General features: G+C 35.7%; 1 protein-coding gene across 1 annotated transcript in view; it reads left to right on the forward strand.

Annotated features, from left to right (window-relative positions):
• MMS22L (MMS22 like, DNA repair protein) overlaps positions 1-24,743 on the forward strand; it is a 99,238-nt gene that overhangs the window by 29,370 nt on the left and 45,125 nt on the right. The window contains exons 12-14 of the mRNA XM_062573079.1: positions 5,829-5,948; positions 6,356-6,582; positions 8,734-9,243. Of these exons, the coding sequence (XP_062429063.1) occupies positions 5,829-5,948; positions 6,356-6,582; positions 8,734-9,243 (857 nt within the window). The remainder of the gene's footprint in view (positions 1-5,828; positions 5,949-6,355; positions 6,583-8,733; positions 9,244-24,743) is intronic.

Below are 24,743 nucleotides of genomic sequence, written 5' to 3' on the forward strand. Positions count from 1 at the left end.
GTATGATTTTTGGAAAAGACGGTGCATGAAACAGAGGCCAGCTAACAAGTGTATATTTGGAATTCTAGTGTTTTTATGACAGGTAAATGAACATCCTTATGTAGCTGACCTATAGCAGTATATAGTTCCTGCCTTATTACCAGTTACACTTTATTTAAAGTGATTGTGTTTGATGCTAAATTGTCAGATAAAGGCAAAAGATAATTATCCTGGAAGAGTATATGGCTACTCTGACAAGATGTATTCAGAATAAGAACTGGATGCTTAGAAAATGTAAACCATATACTGAATGTAAGGATATCAAGTTGAGAAGACATGATGAGGGAGATAGTTGCATTGAAAATTCAGCTATATCCTCATCACAGCAGGAAGGTGACTTGCCTTGCTGAGCAATTTGTCTTACAGGCTTGAATCAAACTCTTACTGATAAGGTTCTAGTTTCTGAGCACTCATTTCATACCTTATCATTTTTCTTTCTGCAGAACTGTTAATGCAATGCTTCATGGCCCAGAGGTCAGAATTGACCTCCTTTTAAAATGCTTTTAAATATGCTGTTCTTCACATTTTTAAATATGTTACGTAGCAGCTCTGTAAATTTGTTCTGAAGCTGCGTGGTACAAATTGTAATCGCTGTAACAGCAACACCTATAAAAATAATTTCTTTAATTTGTGGGTGCTTAAAATGAGAGTACATATTTGGTCTCACATGAAGTAAAAACAATTCTGCAATATTCTATACTAAAAAACAATAGGAATGGGTTCTTTTTTATTATCACTACTACCTTGCCTGTGCTTTAGCAAAAGCTGTGATTGAAGCTGCAGTTAGGAATAACAGTACTTGTTGAAAATATGTCTTTTACTAATAATAATTTTAGGATAGTTGAAACAATAGATTGAGTATTAAAAAATTGAAAAATCCTGCTATGCATAAACTTCTAAGAACTGTAATATTTGATAAATGGTTCTTAAGAGAAGGAGAAAAATCATTCTTGGCCCATGCGGTTTAGTGAAGGCAGACTGACTTTAACCAAAACAGGTTTAGCTCAGTTGGTTAGAGCATGGTGCTGCTAATGCCAAGGTCATGGGTTCAGTCCCCTTACGGGGCTATGCTGAGGGTTGGACTAGATGATCTCCAGAGGTCCCTTCCAACCTTACCATTCTATGGTTCTATGACTTTCAGAATACTTGTTCTTAAAAATGGTTACTGATATCCAAGTTGCAGCAATCTTAGCAATTATGTCAGACTCTTGAAAGAAAATCTTTCTCATCTAAAGAGGAACTCTCAACTTTTTAACTAGCCTGGATTTCTAATAATTATATTCTGCCAAGAAAATCTCGCACTGGTATCTGTTCAAACATCTACCTCAGGTTCAAACATAGATCTGCCTGTGGTCTTGGGATGTCATGTTTAATACTTCGTATTTCATGTTTAAATACTTCAGTGTCTATATTTAGAAAATGTTACAGAGTCGTGCTGAACCATTACATTCAAAGTAACAAGGTAAATCTATCTTACCCCTCACTTAAATTTCAAATATATTTTAGTTTATATAAATATTTGTGGGGTTGGCATGTTTGGTTTTAGTTGCCTCATCCTGATAGTTGAGAAGATATTCTTTGTTTTGGTTATGTCTTTTTTTTTTTTTTTTTGGCTTATTGAAAGGTTAATTTTTTTCTGAAGGATTTCTCAGTGTGTATTTGAATATGTATCCTGTGTGTATACCTTCAAACTATAGTGATGACATCACTTATTGGATGGTTACTGTTCTGTGAGAGAAATTGGAGCAATTTAGATAAGAGTAATAAAAACTGTAAGTGGTGAATAAACTGTTTTCTTGTATTGCATCTTCTGTATGTCAGCAGTCTGAGAGACAGTGAGAGAATCCTTGTAGTTACTCAGATTTCTCTAGGAAAATATTCCTCTTTTCTTGTGTTTATTCTTTTGAATTAAGAATACGCAAAAGTCAATACAAATGAAATATACAGCTTTTTGATGCTTCTGTTAGCAAGTGTTGAGTTGTAGACGCTTCAGAAACACAACTACATGGCCAAGTTCAGAAGACTTGAAAAAGGAGTGAATAATGATACTGTAGCAGGAGCCAAAACTCTGCTTTAAGCTCCAGAGGCAACCAGTCTCAGATTTAAGGCTGCCATTTATCAAATACCTGTTTGCAACTACTACCAACAGTTTAAGGAGACATCTAGGTTATTTCATTTTTTGAATTGTTCATTATTTTTCTTGCATTGAGTTAGCTATTTGTAGGAAATGCTCCTTGGAGAGTCAGTATTAGTCCTTACATGTGCATATGTGAATGCATGTAGGTACCATTTAAAAAATGCATCTTGCTTCCTTTCCACTTACACCAGCTTTCTTGACAGTGTCTGGGAAGGAAATTTTCTGTTACCAGCAATTGTGATGTGTCCATCTCCTATGTTGTGCTCTCAACACACATTGGCAGTATTGCTCTTACCTTTTGAGTAGTCCTCTTATATCTTTGAAGTATCTGCTAAGTGAGTGTTCCCGAGACAGAAAATGTAGGAATGACAAGTGCAATGAGGTATCAGGAAGTTGAGAATGAAATGGAAGGTGGGCAAGTACGCAAAAACAGAAAGGAGAGTAGTGCTCTTCATATGAAAAGCAGGACAGTGCTAAAGATATTACCCACTAGAACTGGCCTTTAGTTTGTTAGTAAATCCTTCCTGAGCCATCCTTTTAAGCCTACACCATTGCATCTCTAGTAGACATGTGTAGTAACAGCTATGCGTAATAAATTTGAAAAAATTGTAGTGCTGAATCACTCATTTGTGTGAGAGAACAGAAGTTAGGGATTAGAAACTCCATTTAAGGATATAGGAGGTTAAAAACCAGTAAAGTTTCATACTGTTCGCTACCACTATATATATTCAGGGATATTCATCAATGTCATAATCCAAACGTGCTTGTTGCTCCCTAATTTCAAACGCTTATAGATTACAGAATTAGGAACATAAGGTGAATTGGAATATAAGGAGGATGGTGTAGGAATGGAGATGAAATCAAGTGTCTGTAATTTTGTGTGTTTTGTGTGACCGAAGAACAGCTCAGAGTTCTGGGAAGAAGGTAGCCACCGCAGGGCAGATGACACACACACATGGGAACAGAGCGAGCTGTAAATCCAAAATTTCATCCCACTGCTTACACCCTATTTCCTCCCTTTTGGGGAAGGAAATGTTCATGTTCCTACCTCAGTAGATCATTGTTCCAATCCACTAAAGCTGTTCTTAGGTCATCTTCCTTATATTCCAATTGAAGACAATTACTTGTGTTAAAGATCTCTCATCTGTATCACAAAACCAGCCATTTCAGGGGAAGTGATTACATCAGGTGTTCCCCAGTTGTAATTTGGATTTGTTTGATGCCAGGCTAATGCCAAAGGTAGAGCAGGCTTACAATTCTATTTGAACTACAGCATGAAAATTACTATACTAGGAATATTAGAATAGCTGTATTTGTATACTGGGTAACATCAAACTGAGTAAGCTTGTGGATTGTCAGTATAAGATGAATTTGTGCTTACAGACTTCTATTGTGAGAATATAAAGGATGCTTTTATTCATAATACTCAATAGCAGCTTATGTCTTACTGGCCTCTCATTTTGGAAAATAAATACTTTGTGATCTTTCATTTTTACTGCAGTTTTATTCACTATATTTTGTGTTTAATTCTACTCTGAAAGAAGTACAGAAGTATTTGCTGGAGTTCTAGGAAACCAATTTTGTTACTACAGTAGGAGGTCATAAAGAAAAAATGTTGTATTTAGATAGTACTACCATTTTGATAATATCTGGTGTTCCTCCCCTCTGCGATAAATTAAAAGCTGACTACCTCAAGAGTTCTAACAGTATTTCCAGCAGTGCAAAAGACCATTTTGAGCAAAAGAGCAATGAGAGAATCCATTAATCCCAGAGGTATTTGAAATCTGAAGAACTCTTTCATGTGAAATTTGAGATAAAGCCTTCAGTATTATCCTGGTTTTGAAAACTGTTCTAAAACTATTGTTGGACAGAAAAATGGTGGCCTGAAATTGAAGCTGTTCACAGTGCCATATTTATTGTTGAATTAGTCTAATTAAAGCAATAATTGAATGTTAAATTAGATCCTAAATATAATCCTGTGCATGAATTTGGGCTTTTTTTTCTTTATTTTTTTTTTTTTTCTTCATACATCATTTGTAACTTTGTAGATCTCTGGAGAAATAGATGTATTCATCTGCATTTTTTTCATGTTCTATATCAGACATTTTTATCCATGAAAACAGCAGCTGTTGAAAATGGCTATGGTTCAGTCACTTCTTGGTTTTGGATCAGATTATTTTATTTAAATTGGAGACTAAAAATTAATATGTACAACTATATATAAAAAAAAGTATTCGAAGAGCACCCTTCATTTGCAGCCATTTTTAATATATTTGAACTGTTCTCCAAATTTTTAATGAGTATTGTATACTTCAGGGTCTAGCAGGGTAATTGGAACTGAAGGGGATAACTTGCTGGTATTTATCTGAGGGATGAAAGAGGTACTGTCTCCTAGGTACTATGTTTTTAAGTCATGAGACTTGGTCTGTATCCTTTCTCCCCGCCTCCTCCCACCACCTTTTCTTCTCATTTAGCTCGTTTTGTGAATTTAGAAATCCAGGCCTATTTAGTGTTCAGAAGTATTTGAAAACTAGGAGTAGGTCGGAGGTCTCTCTTGTCACAGAACAAGTTTGCTGCAATCCCAGAGGTAAATAAGACTTGTATGTAAAAGTCTTCCCTTAAGATAACTACACAGAAGCTGGTCCTCTAAGCCACCTTTATAGTCAGTAGAGATGAGAAAGCCTTTCTAGGGCGTTATTCTTCTCATCCTAAAGCAGATGCCTGAAACAGACTGCATTAATTAGCATGTGATTTCAGTCTGACTGTGTACTCATAACATCCTAGATCTGTTGCAAGTTTGGCTTTGTTGACCTCAGATGCTGGGTGAGATGAATCCCACCCACAGTAACCCAGAATTAGAAGCTGAATACTTTATGGTCTTCAAATTGTTTTGTATTCCCTATTTTCTTTAATGTGGGCTGTATATTCTTCCTTCGTGTACAAAAGTTGGAATTGATGAATACAAAAAATGTTTCTTTTTTGCAGTGGAACTAGTTGGCAATATTTAAGAGGCTTGTTTGCCATTGGTTTGGAGTTGTCTGAGCTGTGCTCAGACCTCTCCAACGTGGCTATGGTAGTTATAATGAGAAGAAACATAATTCAAAAAGGGAAGACCCTCCTACTTATAACAACATTGTATTATTGGCAGTATAAAGAGAAGCATGACCTTTCAAGTAGCTGCCCATTCTGTTGCCCCTGGAGATGCAACATTCTACAGATTGGTAGTGTGACGTTTCTAGGATGAGCTGTCTTTTGGAGGTACACTACAGAACGGTTTTACAGTATAGCTAATGCGTCTTTTACCATTCTGTGCGATTTTGCACCACACAATTGTGTTTCAAGTTAGGCTCACAATATTGAATTTGCGATTATCTTAATGTGTCTACAACTCTGTAGACACCTATACATATGCATGATGAGCTATTATATTGGCTGGATTGCCTGGTGCATTGGATGACAATGCCTATATTTGTCAGCTTTTATTTTCTAGTTCATTGCTCGTATTAGCAGATGCTTTTTTTAACATCTTATATATAAGTAGAAATAACTTTTATATTAAGCAATTATTTTCAGTAGTTTAGTGATACTGGGATTATTTGTAGGCAAGGTGATACTTTCCTACAACAAAACACTTTTTTCTTCCTTTTGTAAGACTGGTGTGCTAGAGGAACAGTTACGAATGCATCTTCAGTGCTGTTTGACTTTGTGTAGTTTCTGGGACTTGAACCTATCTGTTGCCACTATCCTCTGGGATTATTACAGCAAGAACTTGGTAAGTAGCTGGATATATGAAAAAATAAAGTTGCATGTGGGCAGTCCTCAATTTTAGCAATTAATTCTGCTTCTCCTGTAGTCAGACATGATTGCTATACTTTTGTAAAACTGACTAGTCAATGGCAATATCTCTAAATTTGCTGCATTTTAATGATAATGTTTAAGCATGTATTATTGTTACGTTATCTCATAGTAGAATAAATTAGAATGCATTTTGACTCGTATTGTTCAGGGCTTGTGATTTTTAAGATCTTGTAAGAGCACTTGTACATATTGACAGTTCATTTTTATTTTCTGAGTAGTGGTAGAAAGACATAGCTTTTTGTTTATGTGAAGGACTGCATCTTATTGCCTTTGGAATATTACCATTTTTTGTTACTTCTCTGGTTTCATTTATTCTTTTAGAACAGTTCCTTTATGGTTCCTTGGCTTGGTCTGAAGGGTCTGGCAAATGTTAGTAAAACTCCTTTGTCAATGCTTGAGTTGGTGAAGAGCTGCTGTTCTGACCAGCAAATTGCTGGTCTGTACAAGTCCAGCAACAGTTACCTCATTTTCCTCAGCATTTTGGCATGGATGATGAAAGAAGAGGCAGAGAACAGTGGTGTGCATCCTTGGAAACAAATTAAAGGACGGTATGGCTGCTATTTAGCTCATGCTCCTGTAAGAGACCTAGTCAATCTGATTGTATGGCCCTTTGAGCCACATTACCCAGTGAAGATGGTACTGCAGTTATCAGAAAGTTAAAGGGGATAAGGGATCCAGGGTGATTCATGTTTGGAAGAAGGCAGTTGTTGCCAGTTAAGGCTGTGACAGCTTCGACTCCTTAAAGCTGGGTCATCTTGATGTCCATAGCCTTTGGTGGTTTACGTCCTCCTGCAGGCCAAGGATTTAATTTACTGGCATCCTATACACTGGTAAACCCTATTGCCAGTCATGTAATGTAGAAATTCGATTTGAGCTGTGGGTAAGTCATGTGTCATCCAAGACCTGCAGACAGGCTTCTACTATACCAGTAATTCTGTTTATATTTTTCTTTTTCATGGTTGTGCAAGTTTTTCCACAACATTTTGGGAGGGTTTTACTTTTTCATTAATTTTGAAACATGCTAACTATGGGATATGTTAAGTCATTACATAAAGAAGCATAAAATACATGTACTGTAAACAAAAATCCTAATTTTTACATACTTACTGAATCCTTAAAAACTTATATTACAGTAATAACAACTTACTGATTATTAAATGTGCTAAAGTTTTTATGAATTACTTTCATTGTATAAAACACTCTAGAATTAGTTCTTAAGTATTAATCTCTCTTATTTATCTATATGGAATACAGATTAAAATGCATATATGTATGCAAATTCTACAATGATACGTAGTTAGCTTCTTCCAAGAAAGAAGCATTATCTTTGGTCTCAGAAGGGGAAAATATATCTACTGCCTATCTATGCTTCATGAGTTGTTACAGTCTTCAAAACTTGGGCTTAAAAATTACTACAACTGCGTATTGAAACAAATATGACATTGGATGTTGAATTAATGTCTTGCTTTAGTTAGTAATTTTAATTAGTCTGCTCTGTTTTCACTGAAAACAAATTATATTTTTGTCTTATTATAGCTTGTTACTTTTTCCTAATTTAAGAGGGGGAATAATAATACATAATATACATTCTGCCAGTCTTCTTAACTAGTATTCATAATTTCTACCTTGAATAAATCAATTACACAAGTAGCAAATTTTAACAGCCTACAGCTATGATTTTAGGATGAACTCTGTTTTCTGCAGCTAACCAAGCATTAATTGATGCATGAAAAACATAAATGCCTGTCAGTAGTAATTTACTACTAAGCAACATTAATTGGATTTGCCATAATTTTTGGTAGTTAGATTTGATAACCTCAGCACCATTTTCAACTATTTTTTCAGGTGATGGAATATGAAAACAACATTTATGGATGTTAACTACTCTATGTGGAACTTATTTTGAGTTAAAGGTGAAGGATATACCCAAGTTTTTAATCATAAGTTAAGCGACCCATTTTCATCTTATTCCGTTCTCATAAGAATGGTGACATTTATTTAAAAGTCCGGATATGAGCAAAGGTCATACAAAAAACACTAATGAAAAGCTTTCTGCTTAAAGTTACAAAGTAGCAGTGCTTATCACCATCAGCTATGTATGACTTAAGCACTACCATATGATAAGAAACTTTAAGCTGGATTGCTTATATCTTCCTACTAGAGAGATTTCCCTCTCCCAAATCCTCCAGTTCCCTAATTCTTCCCAAACTTGTAGTCTGCAGTCCATACAACAGATGCACGATAAACTCTGTGCAAGACTTTGGCAGAACACTATCGAGAAAAAGAGCTTTCTATCAGGAATATTCCTCTTCCTTTTACTATAGTGATGCTTAAGTAGGTGAGCCTTTGATCATGACAGCTATGGTAGTATAACGTAAGAACAGAAAATAATATCTCAAGGAGAGCGTTTCCTAGCCATTTTTGGAATTTCATGTGTGCCACCTGGAAATCACTGAGGTTCTAGGAAAGAAGTTTCAGTGTGCACCTTGTATTGGGAGCAGAAAATGAAATAGCATTCTTATTCCATTAGCCAAAATAGTAGGCGAGGGGAGGGAAGGGAGAAGATATCTAAAAAACTGAGAGTTATTATAAGAGGGTAATTCTAGACTAAAAGCATGAAAATACAATTGTGGTGTTTCAAACAGGTAGAAAACAGCATACTTGATGAAATGTTTTGTTTTTTGTTTGTTTTGATGTAGAATTTATTCCAGGTTCCATCGGAAAAGAATGCAGGAGCTGACAGAAGTGGGTCTGCAGAACTTTTTTAACCTTTTCCTTATGCTAGCAATTGTTGCAGAGACAGAAGACATAGCGAGTCGAGTGTTGGATCTTTTGGATTTCCTGACTCCATCCTCTGTTACTGTCTCTCAGAGAGCTCTCATTTGGAGAGGCCAGTTTGCTTTTCTTTTGATTTATGTTGAGAAGAACATGGACATTAGTGTTCTAGCTGAGAAACTCTCAAATGCTTTCCGTGAAAAAGCAAAAGAGTTTTTGGTAACCAAAAATGACTATGCACAGAAACAAAATCTCTGGACTCTACTTTCAACATACATTGATGGTGTCCAAGAAGTGTTTGAGACCAGCTGTGATTTGAGTCTTTCTCAGGAAAAGTTGTTAAATGATGGCTTTACTATGCTGCTGCCTGCTTGTCGAGGAGCTGAGCTGAGTATGGTCCTAAATTTTCTACAGGTTGTTCTAGCCAGACTTCGGTAAGTTATTTAGTTAAGTTGTGGATATACACTGGCATGCTGATTTTGTGTTCATAGTTAAAATGTAGTTCATATTAATTTCTTCTTGAAACACAGCAGAAGTAAAGAGGTAGCTTGGAGGACTGTGAATGATATGTTAAATTTCAAAATTCACTAATACTTTGCTATGTATAGAATCTTAGAAATATTTCCTTACGGTTTCAGAATACTAAAGGTGTCAGGACACATGTTTCAGATCTCTGATATTTTGTTATGAATCAGTGGCACTATAGGCAAAATCATTCACTTGCCACTGTTTCAGAGAACTCTGTGAACATACTATCTTTACTTTGGCACAAGAAGATTCAGAATTCATATTTCTACTAATTACTGAAGTTACTTTTTTTCAGTGGATTTGTTCTATTTTTCAAATTCTTCATTATAAATTTTCTTATCTCTTTCACCAAGATTGTGATCAAATATAACAGTTATGGAGACTTAAATACTAGTCTAGGGTTAGAGAGGAAAGAAGGAAATCACATTTTACCACTTTCAGCCAATTTCGCTTTGATATACTGGTTCAGTTTTCAGCAACCACAATATTCTTCATATTCAATAAGCATATTTTTGTCTACCAGTGCCTTTTGGATGTAGTCTTCCATTCTGAAGCCAGAATTGCTGGTTATTTTATTTTTTATTTTTTTTATGAGTTATTAAGAGTCATCTATTTGATCTGCCGTTACTTGAGACATACAAGACTGGTATATGTGGAAAGAATTGTGTAAAAGTGTGTGTAATAGGAATACTGAGGCTCATATGCAAGATGTCTATTTAACTAAGTTCTTTGTTTCTGTCTAGTAGTTTGACTGCAGCTGTCAATAGCTTGCAAATCCAAAGACAACTGTTTTTCTGGCAGTCTTTTGAAAAAAGATGAAGCGTGAAACTAAGTTTAGTTGATTTATTATTTATTATTTCAGTTCAACTGAGTGTATTTCCTGGAATAAATTGGAGACTTCAAAAATACCTTGAAATCTTTTCCATTGGTTAATATACAGCATTTGTTGTGCTGCTTTTAAAGATGAAGTAGGGAGAAATTTTAGACTGGGTGAAAAAGTTACCTATTTTGTAACTTCACATTGTTCTGAAGCTTTCTAAAACTTCAGGGTTATATAGTCCCCTTGTAACTTAGAGAGAAGAGGACAGAAATCCATTCTAGGCTTCTCACAACATCATGAACAAGATACAGTACGCTGTTTATACCTTTACTTCAATAAGGAGTTGTTCTGAAATGATTTGCATTACCATATGCTCAAATACTTAACTGTATGAGAGAGATTATTGGAGTCTTTTTCTAATTGTTCTTTATTTCAATTTCTGCGTCTTTATGTTTGATTCCTACTACTTGGCTACTTATCCTATCAAAGTATAAAGAAACTTAATTTCTTAAGGTTTGTAAAACCATTGAGATCTTCAGGTAGTAGGGAATAGTGAAATATTATTGGGTCTCTTTCCCACATTGATAAGACTTGCTAAAAATAGTCCTCTGGTGCTGCATGAGTAAAACAGCACTAAAAATAGTTTCTTCGTTCAGAAGATTTAGATGATTTTGTGCCAACCAGAGGTTAAAGTATTATTATCTTAACCAGACTAATTAGGCCTGTTAGAAGAGGTGAAATGGTTTGGTGCGTTTCTGTCTCCTGTTTTTAAAATCCTGATAGAGAAAAGATACTAGATTTTTTTTTTTTTTTTTTTTTTTTTTAGACTGCACTCTAATAGACAATAGACAATTTCCTGGTAGGTAGGAAGGAAGTGAGATCACTGATTAAAGAGAGAAGCAGCTCCCTCTAGGCTGTTAGGAAATAACAACTTCATGTGCCACTCACAGGAACATTCTTTATTGCTGATTAAGTAACATTATGAAAATACTGACTTGGTTGTGTTAACTAAATGTCTCAGAATTTAAAGCTTAGGTTGTCAAATAGTTCTATCAGTTTCCTTTAACATATCTTGTTGCTTTACTACAAGCACATCTCAGGTTTCCCACTTGCTTTTATTGAGGGTATTGTAATAATGACAGTCTTTCATTTGCAGAGAGAGGTGTAGCCAAAAGCTGCTCTTTAATTATAGCCATTCATGCTTCTGTGATTAGGGGTCTGTCAGCATTTCCATTATAAACTATTATTTTCAAGGGTTTGTAACATAGCTGTGAAAACTGCTCTGGGCTAAAACTTGGCATAGAAGATTTTGAAAGTGTGCTTGTTTTCTTCCTTTCTTTTTTCTTAAAAGGCATCACAAAAACAGACCTCCACCATTTTTACACTACTGTATTTTAAAGTAATCCTTCCCAGACCTTCCCTGTGTTTTGTTGTCTGCTAGAAAATTACTAGTAGCTTTTGATTTTTGTGTCTACCTATGCTTAGAGTATTTTAAATAAGCTGTTTTATACCACTGTGTCTTTTTGTTTTGTTTTGTTTTGTTTTTTTGTTATCGTTATTACTATTTTGGTATCCAGATGCTTCAAATGAGCTATGACTTAGCAGGAAAAAATATTTTCTTAGCTTTTGATCTATGGAGAGTGGATAATTGGAAACAAGATGCTACTTGCTGGCACTTCCAAGTATTTGGTTTTCATAGTGAGATTCAGTATGGAAGTGTAAGATTGTATTTTAATACAGTTTCCTTTTTAAAAACATATGTAAAATATACAGTCACATAAACCTCAGTAAAATAAAACATGTGACAACACAGACTTTCTTCTTAGGTTTACTTGGAGCCTTCCACATCTAACTGAGACATAAGGTTTTCATTACTTTCTTGTTTTTGCTTTTAAACAATACTTTAGATTCCTGATTTTTTTTTTGTCCTTAAAGAAAGGTAAATGAGGACTGCTTTCTCCACGTGTGCTTTCATTTGTTGCAAATTTCTAGTGCTTTCCGTCGTCCAAGTACCTCATGCCAAAAAAAACTAGATTAAATGAAGTACAGACATTTAATGAATTTGATAAAATTTACTATTAAAATGGACACAGGCTTAGAGAAATTTCCTGAGTAAGTGGAGGATAGTAGGTTCCAGTATTTGTAATGTGTTACTCTTAAAAATAAGTGCTTGCAACCTACTAAAATATGTTTTATTATAATCAGATAGATATTACTCTGACATGAGCTTTTTCTCATTATCACCTTCAGAGTGTTTATTTTTTTTATAGTATATTAGAACTGATTATAAAATTAAAGGATTATAAAATGCAAGTACATAGCCTGGTATAAAATCACTGCTGGTATTCTGAACATCTTTGCATGGTTTCAGTGAGACTGACTGCTGATTCTCGTAGGAGAAGAGAGGACTACCACAAACCTAATAATATAATAAACAGTAATTTTATTTATGAAGACAATTCCTGAGTATTTATGTCAGCTTCTACTGCTCTGCCAAAGTTGTAGGATATGAAAAGTTACTGGAAATTCGGTGTGTAAAATCTTCCCAAGTTTGTCTTTTTGTCTCTACATGAATACTAATCAAGTAAACATATGTCTAATTAAAACCTGCATTAATATTTGGACCATGGATAACAGCAGAAGTGGATGTCTTTATCTGTCACTGTGTGTCTAGCCTTGAGATTGTGAGAGAAATCATGATAGGAATGGATTATCCAGTATTATCTTTGCTATGGAAGTGTATAGTGGTTTTTTTTTTTCATTATATTTCTATCAAAAATGCTATGGGGAGCATTCTGAGATCAACAGGAGTTTCTCTTCCCTTCCCTGCTATTGCATTAGTCAGCAAACGGAGGTGAATGGAAGGGTCCTCCCCACTTTCTCCTTTTATTCCTCTCTGCAGAGATTTTAGTGTTAGTCTTCGTAAAATGTATTTTTTTTAGGTTAAACTTCTGAAAACTGTGTTCAGAAAAGTTTGGAAGAGCATGAACCTTCTCTTACTCATCCCTTCCCATGACTATATTTAGAGCTACCAATATGACATCCTGGTAAGTATAGAGGGTAGCTCTGTTGCAAAAACACTGAACTTCAGCAGAACTTAGTTTGTCTCTGCCAGGCTTACTGAATGACCATTTAAGTCTCTAAGTGTTGCTATGAATTTTGTTCATCTGCATGGAACGTGGAAATAAGTCCTTCCATTTTTTTTTGTCTTGCTGTTATAGGTTGGGACCAATTATAGGTTTGGGGTGCAAACATGTCTAGCAATACATGTTGGCTTGATCTATGATTTAAAATATTTCAAGACTTTGAAATGCAGGGATTCTATTAACAAAGCTGAAGTATGGATGAATTTAAAGCAAGTTTAGTCTCTAAATGTTTCGGAACATGGAAAGTAAGCATTGCTTTAGAATGTAGCACTGTTTTAAAAGGTTTATTGTGTCTAAATCCTTTCAAGTAGTCAGTAAACTGTTTCAAGTAATCTTTGGAATACTGGAAGTGTTCTGAGCTACTTTTATTCCTTTAAAGTATGACTCTCATAACTAAAACAATTTCCTTTCTTTTCCTCTTTCTTTACCTGGGATATTGCACAGTTTTGTGTGTAAAATAATAACATACACCTTTGTGTTCTGATTTTCAAAAGCAACTAACTAAAACTGAAGTGTATTTTTGACTGTGTCTTCTGCTCTGAAAATATTACTATAGTGATGAATGAAATCAGATATATTGCACTGAAGCTGTGCACCTAATACTTTTTGTGGAAAGTTCCTGTGATTGTCTAGCATTGCTTCAGGTTTACTGGGGTATTTACTTCCACTTCTTACTATCAATTTTCTTGAATCTGTAAAAGGTCACATGAGAGCTGAATAATTGCTTAAAATCAATTTCATATTAGCGTTTAGGATGCAATAGAGCATCTGCCATAGCATCATTTTAAGAACAACCTGAAATGACAGAAGCAGTCAAAGAATCTGCCAAGCTTTTGATTGTTGATGCCCAAGTAATGCCAATCTTTTTAGATTTATGAAGTTAAAGAAATTCAAGTGTAGTACTCTAGCTATGAAGATATGCAGCTCTGTCCCCTGTGCTAGGGACTGGAACACTCTTCTGTCTTTCATCCATTGTATCCTTTTTATCTACCAAAAACTAATTCACATTGGCTTTTTTTGCAGCCTACCTGACAGCAATACAAGACTTACTGTTGTGAAAGAGTAAATCCACAAACAAGAGTAAAATTGTATCCAGGTGTACTAAGAACCTGCTGGTTGGGATCGTATGGTTGTTTAGAAAAATACATACTTTCTCCCTGAAGGACATAAAGTGCAGATTTGTTTTCTGGTGGTGAAAGTGTCTCACTTTTGAAACTGTTTTTCCTCAAATGAACTTTCCTCTCTATTTTCCTTCCTTTATTCTTTGCCTGAAGTGTAAAAATGACATTTCATAAGGAATATTTTTTGTTGTGGGTGTTAAACAAAGAAATATTTTTGTCAGTAAAACCATTATATACAAGTAGCATTCTAATCTCTTAATTTTGATTGTTTCTTCGTTACCTTACAAGATATATATTTCTTTAGGATATCTCTTGTCAGATTTAAGGCTTATTTAAAATGAAAAGAAAGCTGAAGCAATTTTCTTTATTCCATTTCAGTCTCCTAAGGCCTATTTCCCCCTGGTGAGCTCATAGCAACAGGGGGGTTTAAGGGAATTCAGCTTTCTGCAAATTAATGTCTCACATCATGAAAATTCAGGACTTTTTTTTTTTTTCTATATCTTGAAAAAGTAATACAGTGAGTGCGAGTATTATTTCTTGCCAGCGGGTGGAAGATGAATGATTTTGTCACAGTTTTACTGCTTGATGAGCAGTGTCCTGAGGGTCAGGCTTAAGTCTGTGTCACTATGCTGCTCATTACTCTTGAGCTAAATAAGGGCTGATTGGATCTAAATTGCCTAGCACATGGGCCGCAGATGAGCTCAGTGAGTAGGGGATGACCTGCTATTCAGACTGGGAGTAACCCCGGTGTGCAAATGCTGCATTAGAACACCGTGGGAGAATGAGAGGCTACCGACCGCTGCCAGCAAAAGAAATCGAAATGTAAAAACTCTTTGATGCTGCAATGTTAGAATTTGAAATGTAGGAAGTGACAGGTTGATGGTACTTATCAGCTTTGGCTGGATTAGAGAACAGTGTCATCTTGCTTATATAATGACAGAAGAATGAAGCTTGCTCCCAACTACTTCGCAGTGCAGAGCTGCGGCTGCCAGAATCAATGCTGCCTCCTACTGACAGTCTGCTTGGAGGAATGGAGAAAGTGGATGGTGAGCCCGCGCAGGAGATGTTCTTATCCTGTTTTGTGTACTAAAGGGTGCTCTGTGCATGTGTGCATCTATCCCTTTGTCTGTGTTCTTTTCTCCTAGCAGAGGAGTGGAACAACAGACCTGATTGATAAAATCCTGAGTTACGTTTCAGGAAAAAGAACAAGTCACCATAATCTTCTAGAACTGTTGGGCTGCTTGTCTACTTGTACTGAACTGTACATGTGTATATGCCTCTGCTTCACATGGAATATTTCCTTTGTACTCTTCCCTCCATTGCTAGACCCTCTGGAAGTAGATGATCTCTGGAGAGAAGAATTAATTTGTGTCTGCATGTTTTAAGGAAAGTTTACCTTTAAAGAGGGGAGAAAAATCTGCACAAACTCAAAGGAGAATCCTTATTGCTAACTGAACAAATGAATATACTTGTCTTAATGGAGGAAAATGAAAAGCAAGTAAAACACCCACTAGGCTTTCAACAAAACATGGCTTATAGTAATTTATGCAGTTCTGAGAGATTCAGTAGTTCAGTAGAATGATCTTTTTGTTTTGCTTTTTTTTCCCTCCCCATCACTGGCACTTTAGAAACCAAGTAATAGCTACAACAATAATAAATAGCCACTTCATTTTTTTTTTTATGAGGCAGTTACAGATTCTGGTACAGCATGAGGCTCTCTCACTACTAACTCATGGGACTACCTTACTAGCAGAAACAACTTAGCTGGCTCATGAAACCAGCTACTAGATAAAGAGAAGGGAAGAGTCTGAATGTAATCTGTGTTTTCTATGTATTTGTATACTCTGCCTGTGAATATACCATTTGATTCCTCTTCCCCAGAGATGAATCTGCCCATGAAGAAATTCCTTGTGGGACATAAAACAACTTCCAGTTTATTCATTTCTAGGCATTGTAACAAAAACAAAACAAAAAGGTTTATTGTAAAACAGTGCGATCCTCTGGGAATGAGAGAGAGATTTTTAAAGAACATAATTAATGTGAGGCGTCAGTATTACTTGAAATATGTTCCTAGTTTTATCAATGTTTAATGGCTTCATATTGGATCACTTAAGTTGAAAAACTGTTTATCATGACTAGTTTTAGTAGATGTAAGTGTTGAGTTACAGAATAAATTGCACAGAAGTGAAGTTTTGTCTGTATGCAGAAAAAAATGTATGGTATTTCTAGGAGCTCAAATGCAGGGTAGAAATAACTTAAAATGATTGTAATATATTGGAAAAATGGTCATCAGCAAGAGGTAACAAAGTGAGGGTCAGATACTGAAATTAGGAAGGAGAGATATTAATACAAAATACGGAATGCTTGGCATGGCGGGAGTAGTGTCAAAGTCTCAGGAGGTAGTATGCCCCTTGAGGTGATAAAAATAAAGGTAGCATTCACATTTATGGTGAATTTAACTGTGGCAGCCGACATAGCTGTTACCTCCATATGTCCATCTTGCTCTTTCTTGTTGATTTTGTTACCCACTCAGCACTGATGGCTGCAAGAAACCTAGGTATATCCCTGCGCTAACACAGTTTTCTGTCTGACATACAGAAGAAAACCAAAATAGTTTATGAATGGCAGCTCAAGCAGATTCTCCGACATCTGAGAAAAGGAGGGCGAGAGGCTGTATTTATGCTTTAGCCTCTATTTACATGACTACATATTCATATTAATTTCTAAGACTATAAATGGATATAAGAAAATAATTATTTGAAATTTGGTTGAAATCTCTTGATGAACTAACCCCCATAACAGTAACTTTATTTCATGCACACAGCTTGCATGATATTAGGAAGCAGGACTTATGTGGCTTTGCTTAGGAGGGAAAAAAGCAGCCTTCTCCCTCCCCTCTAAAAACACCCTTAAATATTGTTGTGTAGTGTACTGACAAAAGTGTTCTGGGTGAGATGCGGGAGCTGCTCCTTTTGTCTTGAGCTGAGGTTTTGTATGCAGTTCTGGGCATAACAATTTACAAAACGTGTGAATAAATTGAAAATTGGAAAGCTTCTACAAACTTCCTCTTCTTGCCATTCACTTCTGAGAAGTTAGAATGAATTTATTTTTAGAAAAGCCTGAAGGGAGATATGGTAGAATGATCCAATATGTAAAGGAATGTTACAAAAAAGAGAAGTCGTCTGTTGTTCTCCATCCCAGTGACTTTAAGTTGGCTTAATTGTGGCAGAAGAAGTTTTTCATTTGGTTATTTAGAACATTGTGCAACTGTCAGCACCATGGCAGACTGTGAAAAAGGGCTGTGGAATTGACTTTCAGGTTTTTACTTTTTAGAGAATGCATTAGACAAACATTTGTCAGGGATGACCTTTGTAAGCTCAGCACTGCTGAGATGGACTTAGTAGATGACTGTCGAGGTGCTTCCCAGCCCTTCATTTATGTTCCTGTGATTTCGAACTAAGGAGTGCTAGATACAGCTGGGTATTAAGGATGATTCCGTAAGCAATATTCTGTGCTTTTCCTTGCAGAACAAAACCTCAGTGAAATCAGAAACTAAGGGGTGCAAACAAAACCATACCTGAAACCAAAAATCTGCCATAAAGTTTGACTTTGAAAATCTGCTATTAATTTTGATTTGTGGTGTCAACACTCTTCTTTTAACTTCTGCTTTTTATTAGGGAAAAAAGAAAAACAAATATGTTTACTACTTATAGATAGTAAATTACTTAGTAGTTAGTAGTTATTACTACTAAATAGTAATAATTTTAGCAGTATCTGCAGTGGGAGCGTCAAGATAGCCTATGCTGTGCATTCACCAAAGTGGATTCTGTTTAATCTGTATTCAAGTCTTGAAATCTATTTGGAAAATGGCTTATGAAAATTTTAGGCTTTTCCTAAAGCAAACTAACTGAGACAGAGCATGTCCATGTGCATTGTCATGTTTGTTTGGCTTGGAGCAAGTCCAAGTGCCATTAATTGCCAGTGCCTTACGTGCATAAATGTTCCGGCTTTCTTGCCAGTCATGCTAAACCAGGGACAGTGAAAATGTGCCTAATATGAAATGAGGCTGAGACAGTAGGCCACCTTATCCTGCCTAAAGCGAATGGAAAGAGCAGAGCATGCTCTGCAATGTGTACATCATGCATCATGTCCTGCTCTTGTGGGGCTCCCTTCCTGACGTTGTTACTGGGAGGAGCAAAAAGAGAAGGTAAAAACAGTTGTGGTTTATTTAGTTCTCTGATAAGCTGAACTACTGTCTATTCTCTCCTCTTTTTCACAACCAGAAGGCCCTGTTTATCTCTAATCGGGGTTAATTAAAGCCTTAGGGCAATGCTGAGACCCTGCCAATGGCTGGAAGGTAGGGACATAATCACGGCTGCAGCTCCTCACTGTAGGGAATGGAGAGGTAACCGTGGGCTTATCACAGGCTCTGATAATACAGCTGTGCTAATTCTTTCTGAAAATAGATGATTACACTTTTTTTGTCAAATAGTTCTGTTCTTTTATTAATTTCAGAGTGTTAGCAAACAGTGGTATGAAGTCTCTGGTTTAATATGTATGCTTGCAAATCCATGTTAAGAAAACAGAAGCCTTTTGGTTTTATATATGGTAATGCAGTGATGCACAGGCAGCCAGGGCAGCCATTATGCACTCAGCAGGGGTGTTCACCACAGCCTTGAATATGTGTAATCTTTTATTGAGGGGCAGGGGAAGGGAGGGATAGGCAAGTATGTATGTGCTTGCCAGGACAGTGAGGTTTTCTCTTGCTGCCTTTTGCATACTTGTGTTACCTACAAGAAGTCAACAATGAGAATAAAAGCAAATATTTCATTGGCATTCTTTGTTTTCTTGGACATGAAGATATTGATTAGTCATTGGTGAAAATATTCTAGTAAGTGCTCCAGATATCTGCCTAAAAGTATTTTAAATCTGCTAGAGATTTACTCCTAGGGAATTCTGCCAATTCATACCACAGCTGTATATTCTAGGGTGTTCTACAGAGGCTTAATTTGGGAATAAACTGGTATATATGTGTGTCTGTGTGTACACACATATGCCTGTTAAGTGTTGCATTTAGGTGGAGCTTTGTATTAGGTGTAAAGATGACATCAGAAAGTAATGCACTGTGATCATCTTATTTCTTAAATAACAATAAACTGTAGCACAGCCAGGATTATATAAATGTCATAGGGAGAGTGAATATATTCAGACAGTTGAGGGACTTTACAATGTAATTATTAGACATTGGGGAGACCTGACCCTGGTTTGGATAACAGGGTTAACTGATGCTAGACAAATCAATTTGTTTGCCATTTTATTATGGCAAGTGGGACTCTAGGCTTTGCTAGAAAATATGTATTTAGGGAAAAAAAAACAACGTATAAAAGTGTAAGCCTAAGACTGAAACTTAAGGTTACACTTGTATCACTTTGCTGTACTGAATTACTGTTGTCATGATTGTAACTATTCAGAAATCATTTATATTGTCTGTAAATCATCCGCATTTGATATCATAGTGAAAATTTAATACATTTTGATTCTGAGCCTTTATTTTGTAAAGGCATCTGTTTTTGTAAGTCATCAAGACTACTGATTTTTCTAAATAGAACAGAAAAAAATGAAGATTTTTTTTTTCCTACAGCCAAGAATTTTTTTGTTTTATTTTCTTTCTCTGAAGAAAATCTTTGATATGTGTACAGTGTGAGCATTATGACAGAAAATACAGTTGATGCAGTGCCCCTTGAGCTTCATTGTCTTCTCCAAGATTAGAACATGAGAACATAAAACAGAATTTCATTTCATTAGAGTTCATTATGAAAGGGTTTCCACTGTACTGCTGTGATACTGAACCTCTGGAATTTCTAATGACTCAAGCCACCCTTTGGAAGATCTGAAGATTAAGTATAGCATAGCTAGTGTCTTTTACTGAAAGTTTCTCTCTTGCTCTCCTTTTCTCTTTTTTTTTTTTTTTTCTTCTTTGAAAAAGGGTAATTTCTGAAAACTCTTCAGCAGTCCTATCTCCATGTAAATTAATACTGTAAATTGTGCTGCTAGTGAGGGTGGAGGGAGCAGTAAGAGTGGGTGGGGGGAGAAAAGAATTAAAATCATTCCAATAAATGGTTTAATTTATGCCTCAGCAGTTAAGCATGCTCCTGGTTAACAGAAATACCCTTCAGCTACACAGGATTTGGGAGGGTTGGAGGGCACTCATTTGCACATAAATAGCCATTAACTGATAAATTCCCAGAGGTCTCCTGTTGCATGCTAGTGGTTCTGACCTACTTAGCTAGCTTAAATTTGTTTTACAGAATTATTATAATTCCATCCTTGGTACTTAAACTTTGTGATTAATGCATGCCTCACAATACAATTAAAGTATAATTACACAGTTTTACAGTTTGCTATCATGGTGTTATTATTATTACAAAGCTGGATTTTGCAAATATTAGAAGAATTAGGGTTCTGATACCCATCACTTTGCTGTTATTAAGTGATTAAGTTAAATGGGACCCCTTTATGTCTGAAGAATGAATTGGAGAGAGGGGAATCATTAACTAACAGATCAGATGGGCTCTAAGAGATTGAGGAAGAGATCTGTGGTAGATTTTTTTTGGGGGGGAGGGGGAAAGAAGGTGGGAAGTGGGTGGTTCTGTTTGTTTTTTTAACACATATGTAAACCATAGGTGCAAATACCTTTTGTTCATCTTTGCCAGCTGCCTATGATATGATAGCAAATCTGTGCCTTAGTGCTAAAAGTTTCCAAGTTTCTACTAAGCATCTCCTTTTTGTAATTTGTTATAAATCATTTGCCTGTGTTAAACATCTGATATTGTTAGACTTTGAAGCTTTTTATGTCTACAACACAGGGATAGTTTCTCCAATATCTTTGTTAGAAACACTAAGGGCCAGAAAAACAGTCCAATAGATTTGTGTAGCATAGTTTGAGATGTGCATGGAAAGATTGTATAGATCTTGTTTTGTGCTCTGAAAACCCAGAGCAGTTCTCTGAGGTAGGTGTGAGTTTGAGTAGCATGAGAATATTTATGTATATAAATATATATATTTATACTGGCTGCAAATAACATGAAGTCACAAACACTGCTATTTTTACCTTAGCGTAACCTTGTAAGGATTCCTGGCCTTCCTGATTTTATTTATTTATTTATTTATTTATTTGTTTATTTATTTTTCCAGCTGCACCTAGTTCTGCAGCTAATTGTTTACTCCTCAGGAAGGAGTGATGTGAGAATCATTATGTCGCTTAAATGTGACCCAAGAATCACATCTGTACTGTGTAATTCTCCTTATATCCTTTTTATGTAAATGGAATTGAACCAGAAAAATCTAAATCTTTACATTAATAAGTAATAAAATAAAAAGGACTGACAAATATTCCTTTATTGGACTAGGGAAATACTACATAAGTAACAAATCTAATTTACTTTATTTATCTGTGAATATGTGTTATGTTGCACACTTCATTGTTAGAAACAGTATCAGTTGACACATTTTCTGAATTTTCAGTCTGTTCTTCAAAACTTTAAGGTTACCTTATAGCAATTTTTAGCTATAGTTGCATAGTAGAAACTCTAAACAGTGCACAGAATTGAATGTTGCGTCTTCAAGTCCTATTTGATCCAGTGTCTTGGATTCATTTTTACTTAGCTTAAAATGATCTGTTGCTTTTGTGGTTTTCTGGTCTTTAAGTTGTGCTCTTCATTTCCTTAACCGTGAAAATATTTCTTCTTTTAAATTCCAGAGAACACACAGGGCAAAAGTCAAGTAGAAATGTTTTCATTGGAATGTCTTCCTTCACACCTGTAATTTTACTCTGTATTACTGTACTATACTGTACATATATACTATGCTAGTATGGTAATATCTTTGCTTTCACTGTTGTCATTTACTATCATTGAGGTCAGGAAACATTGGTCATTATTATTGGTCATTAAATGAAAGCACGTGAGCAGGTAGACAGTAATTATACTTGGAAGAATTTAGTATATTTCAGAGCTTTCTATCTGAATATATTTGAGTTAGTTTTCCCTAGTCTTTAAAAAGAAATACTATGTAGAAGTGATTTAAGTCATTTTCATGTGGCACAGCAAAAATGCAAAAGCACATTACCAGAAAGAAATGGTCAGCAGTAAGAGCTGTTTTGCAAAGTTGACTTGCAACAACTACCCCACTATGAGGAGAAAACGGTTATCCTGTAATAATAAGACTAATGAATTCAGAAATCCATTGATTGTACTGGCTCTGGGTAGATTATGTGCAGACTTGCTTCAAGGAGAGGAATTTATGAAATGTTTGCCGCATCCAGCAAGAACTGCTGCTATAATACAGCTGCCTCCTCAGTGGTTTGCTTTGATCCTGTGGAATGAAAGGACAGGAGGATCAGCTCAGGTCTAAATGAGATTACAGCTGGTTCGGCAGCTTATCTGGTCTAATGCCAACTAGTGTGGCTTTGCACGTCCTAAGGGGTTTACAACAGAAACTGTTTATTGAGTATCATCGGTTTACTCAACACAAGCAGGCTAATCCTTCCCAGCCTCAGCATGTTGTAGGATTGTGCATGAGCCAAACCAAAAGCTGGTGTAGCCAGGGCCTCCAGAGCCCTTTGTCTCGCTTCATATTGATTTTTTACCTGTGTTAAAGACAGTAAAAAATAAAACCAGTAACCAGCCCTATTGTGAGCAAAAGGTTAATCTGACCTAAAATCTTACAAAAGCATCTTTTAACCCTAGCAGGGATGGCAGCCTTTCTCTGACTTTTCACTCAAGGGGTTTTATAGTTTCAGGTTTCGGAAGAGCAAGACAGGAAAGACAGCTAAAACGTTTAACTCTGAGTGCCTTGCAAGATCTCTGAAATCTTTTAGCAGCGGCATAGCAAACTTGAAACAGTTATTTTTGAATAGGAACCACAGAGTGTCGTTTAGCTGGGGTGCATAATGCCATGCCATAAGACCATGATATGCAGACTATAGGTAGAGAGTACTGGGAGCTTGTAGGTGTCCTAAGGATCATCCTGTTCACTGTAGAGTTTTTGTGTTTAAAAAAAGAAGAGAAGTCAGAAAATTTCTTGATCAGTTGCTTTCTCCTAAAAGAAATAAGAACTGAGCAAGTTCTGCTGCAAGTTCTTATTCCTAAAAAAAAAAAAAAAAAAAAAAAAAAAAAAAAAAAAAAATTTATATATATATATATTGTTTTCATACAGAATAAAATTGAATATTGGATATAATAGTATTTTACTGAATGTTTCCTATCTGAAGTGAGTCTCTCTTTCAGAAGACATTGCAGTGTTTCAGTTTATTATCAAACGAGATGGTTTTCTCATATAGAGAAGGAATAGACTAAACAGTAGGAAAACCTGCAGAGTAATAACAATACCTTTGCAGGGAAGAGAAAAAAAAAAAAAAAAAAAAAAAAAAAAAAAAAGGAAGTTACTGAATCTGCATCACTGTAGATGTGTGCGAATTGATTAGATGCCTGTATTTGTAGATTGTATATGCTTTAGGAATAATTAAATCGGTTCTGCCATGACACAGGGAGCTGAATCTAGTAACATATCTATACTTGCCATGTGGCACACCTGAACTGGGAGCTGGTTCAGAGAGAGTGTTGAATACTAACTAAAAGAAAAGATGGCAATAGTTTGAGGAAATATAAATGTTTTTTTCCCGTTTCCTTCACTTAATTGGAATGAATGTGTATTTTAAGCTAAAAGAGGTTGCTATGGATACAATGGAGGCATTGACTATTGTATGGTGAAATCACTAAAAATGATGTTTAAGATAAACATGAACTTTACACAATATTTAAACCTAATGGACAAGATGTGTACAAGTTGAAAATGTAATATTTATCCAATCATTCCTATTTTATCAAATCTGGTCTTAAAGCAATTGGTTGTTCTCGTGTAGTATTACATTTTTAGTACATCTGGAGATAAAAGCTATTGTTGGTGATTGCTTAAACTCTCTTTGTTCAATCATCTGAACAGTGTAAATCAAAGCATTTTGTCAGACTGTGAGAAGTTTCGCCTCGATAATGCTTCCCACACACGCAGGTCACCAAATAAATTATGTTCACGGTTTTATAGAATAGCTGGTTCTGGAAGTTAAATGAGTGCCCAGTGGTAGAACTTGTAAAACATTTTCCTGTTAACGCAGCCAGGCAGAATTGACATTGTTGATGGTAGCTTTGATCTAATAAACTATCAGTTCTAACAGTGATTTTTTTACTGTGTTTCTGAGGGGATGATGATAAAAGTTTAGCAAGCCTACAGTTCTTCCTGAATGACAGAAAATTAGCTCTACT

This window comes from Rhea pennata, chromosome 3 (genome assembly GCF_028389875.1).
Source record: "Rhea pennata isolate bPtePen1 chromosome 3, bPtePen1.pri, whole genome shotgun sequence".
NCBI classification, from domain to species: Eukaryota; Metazoa; Chordata; class Aves; order Rheiformes; family Rheidae; genus Rhea; species Rhea pennata.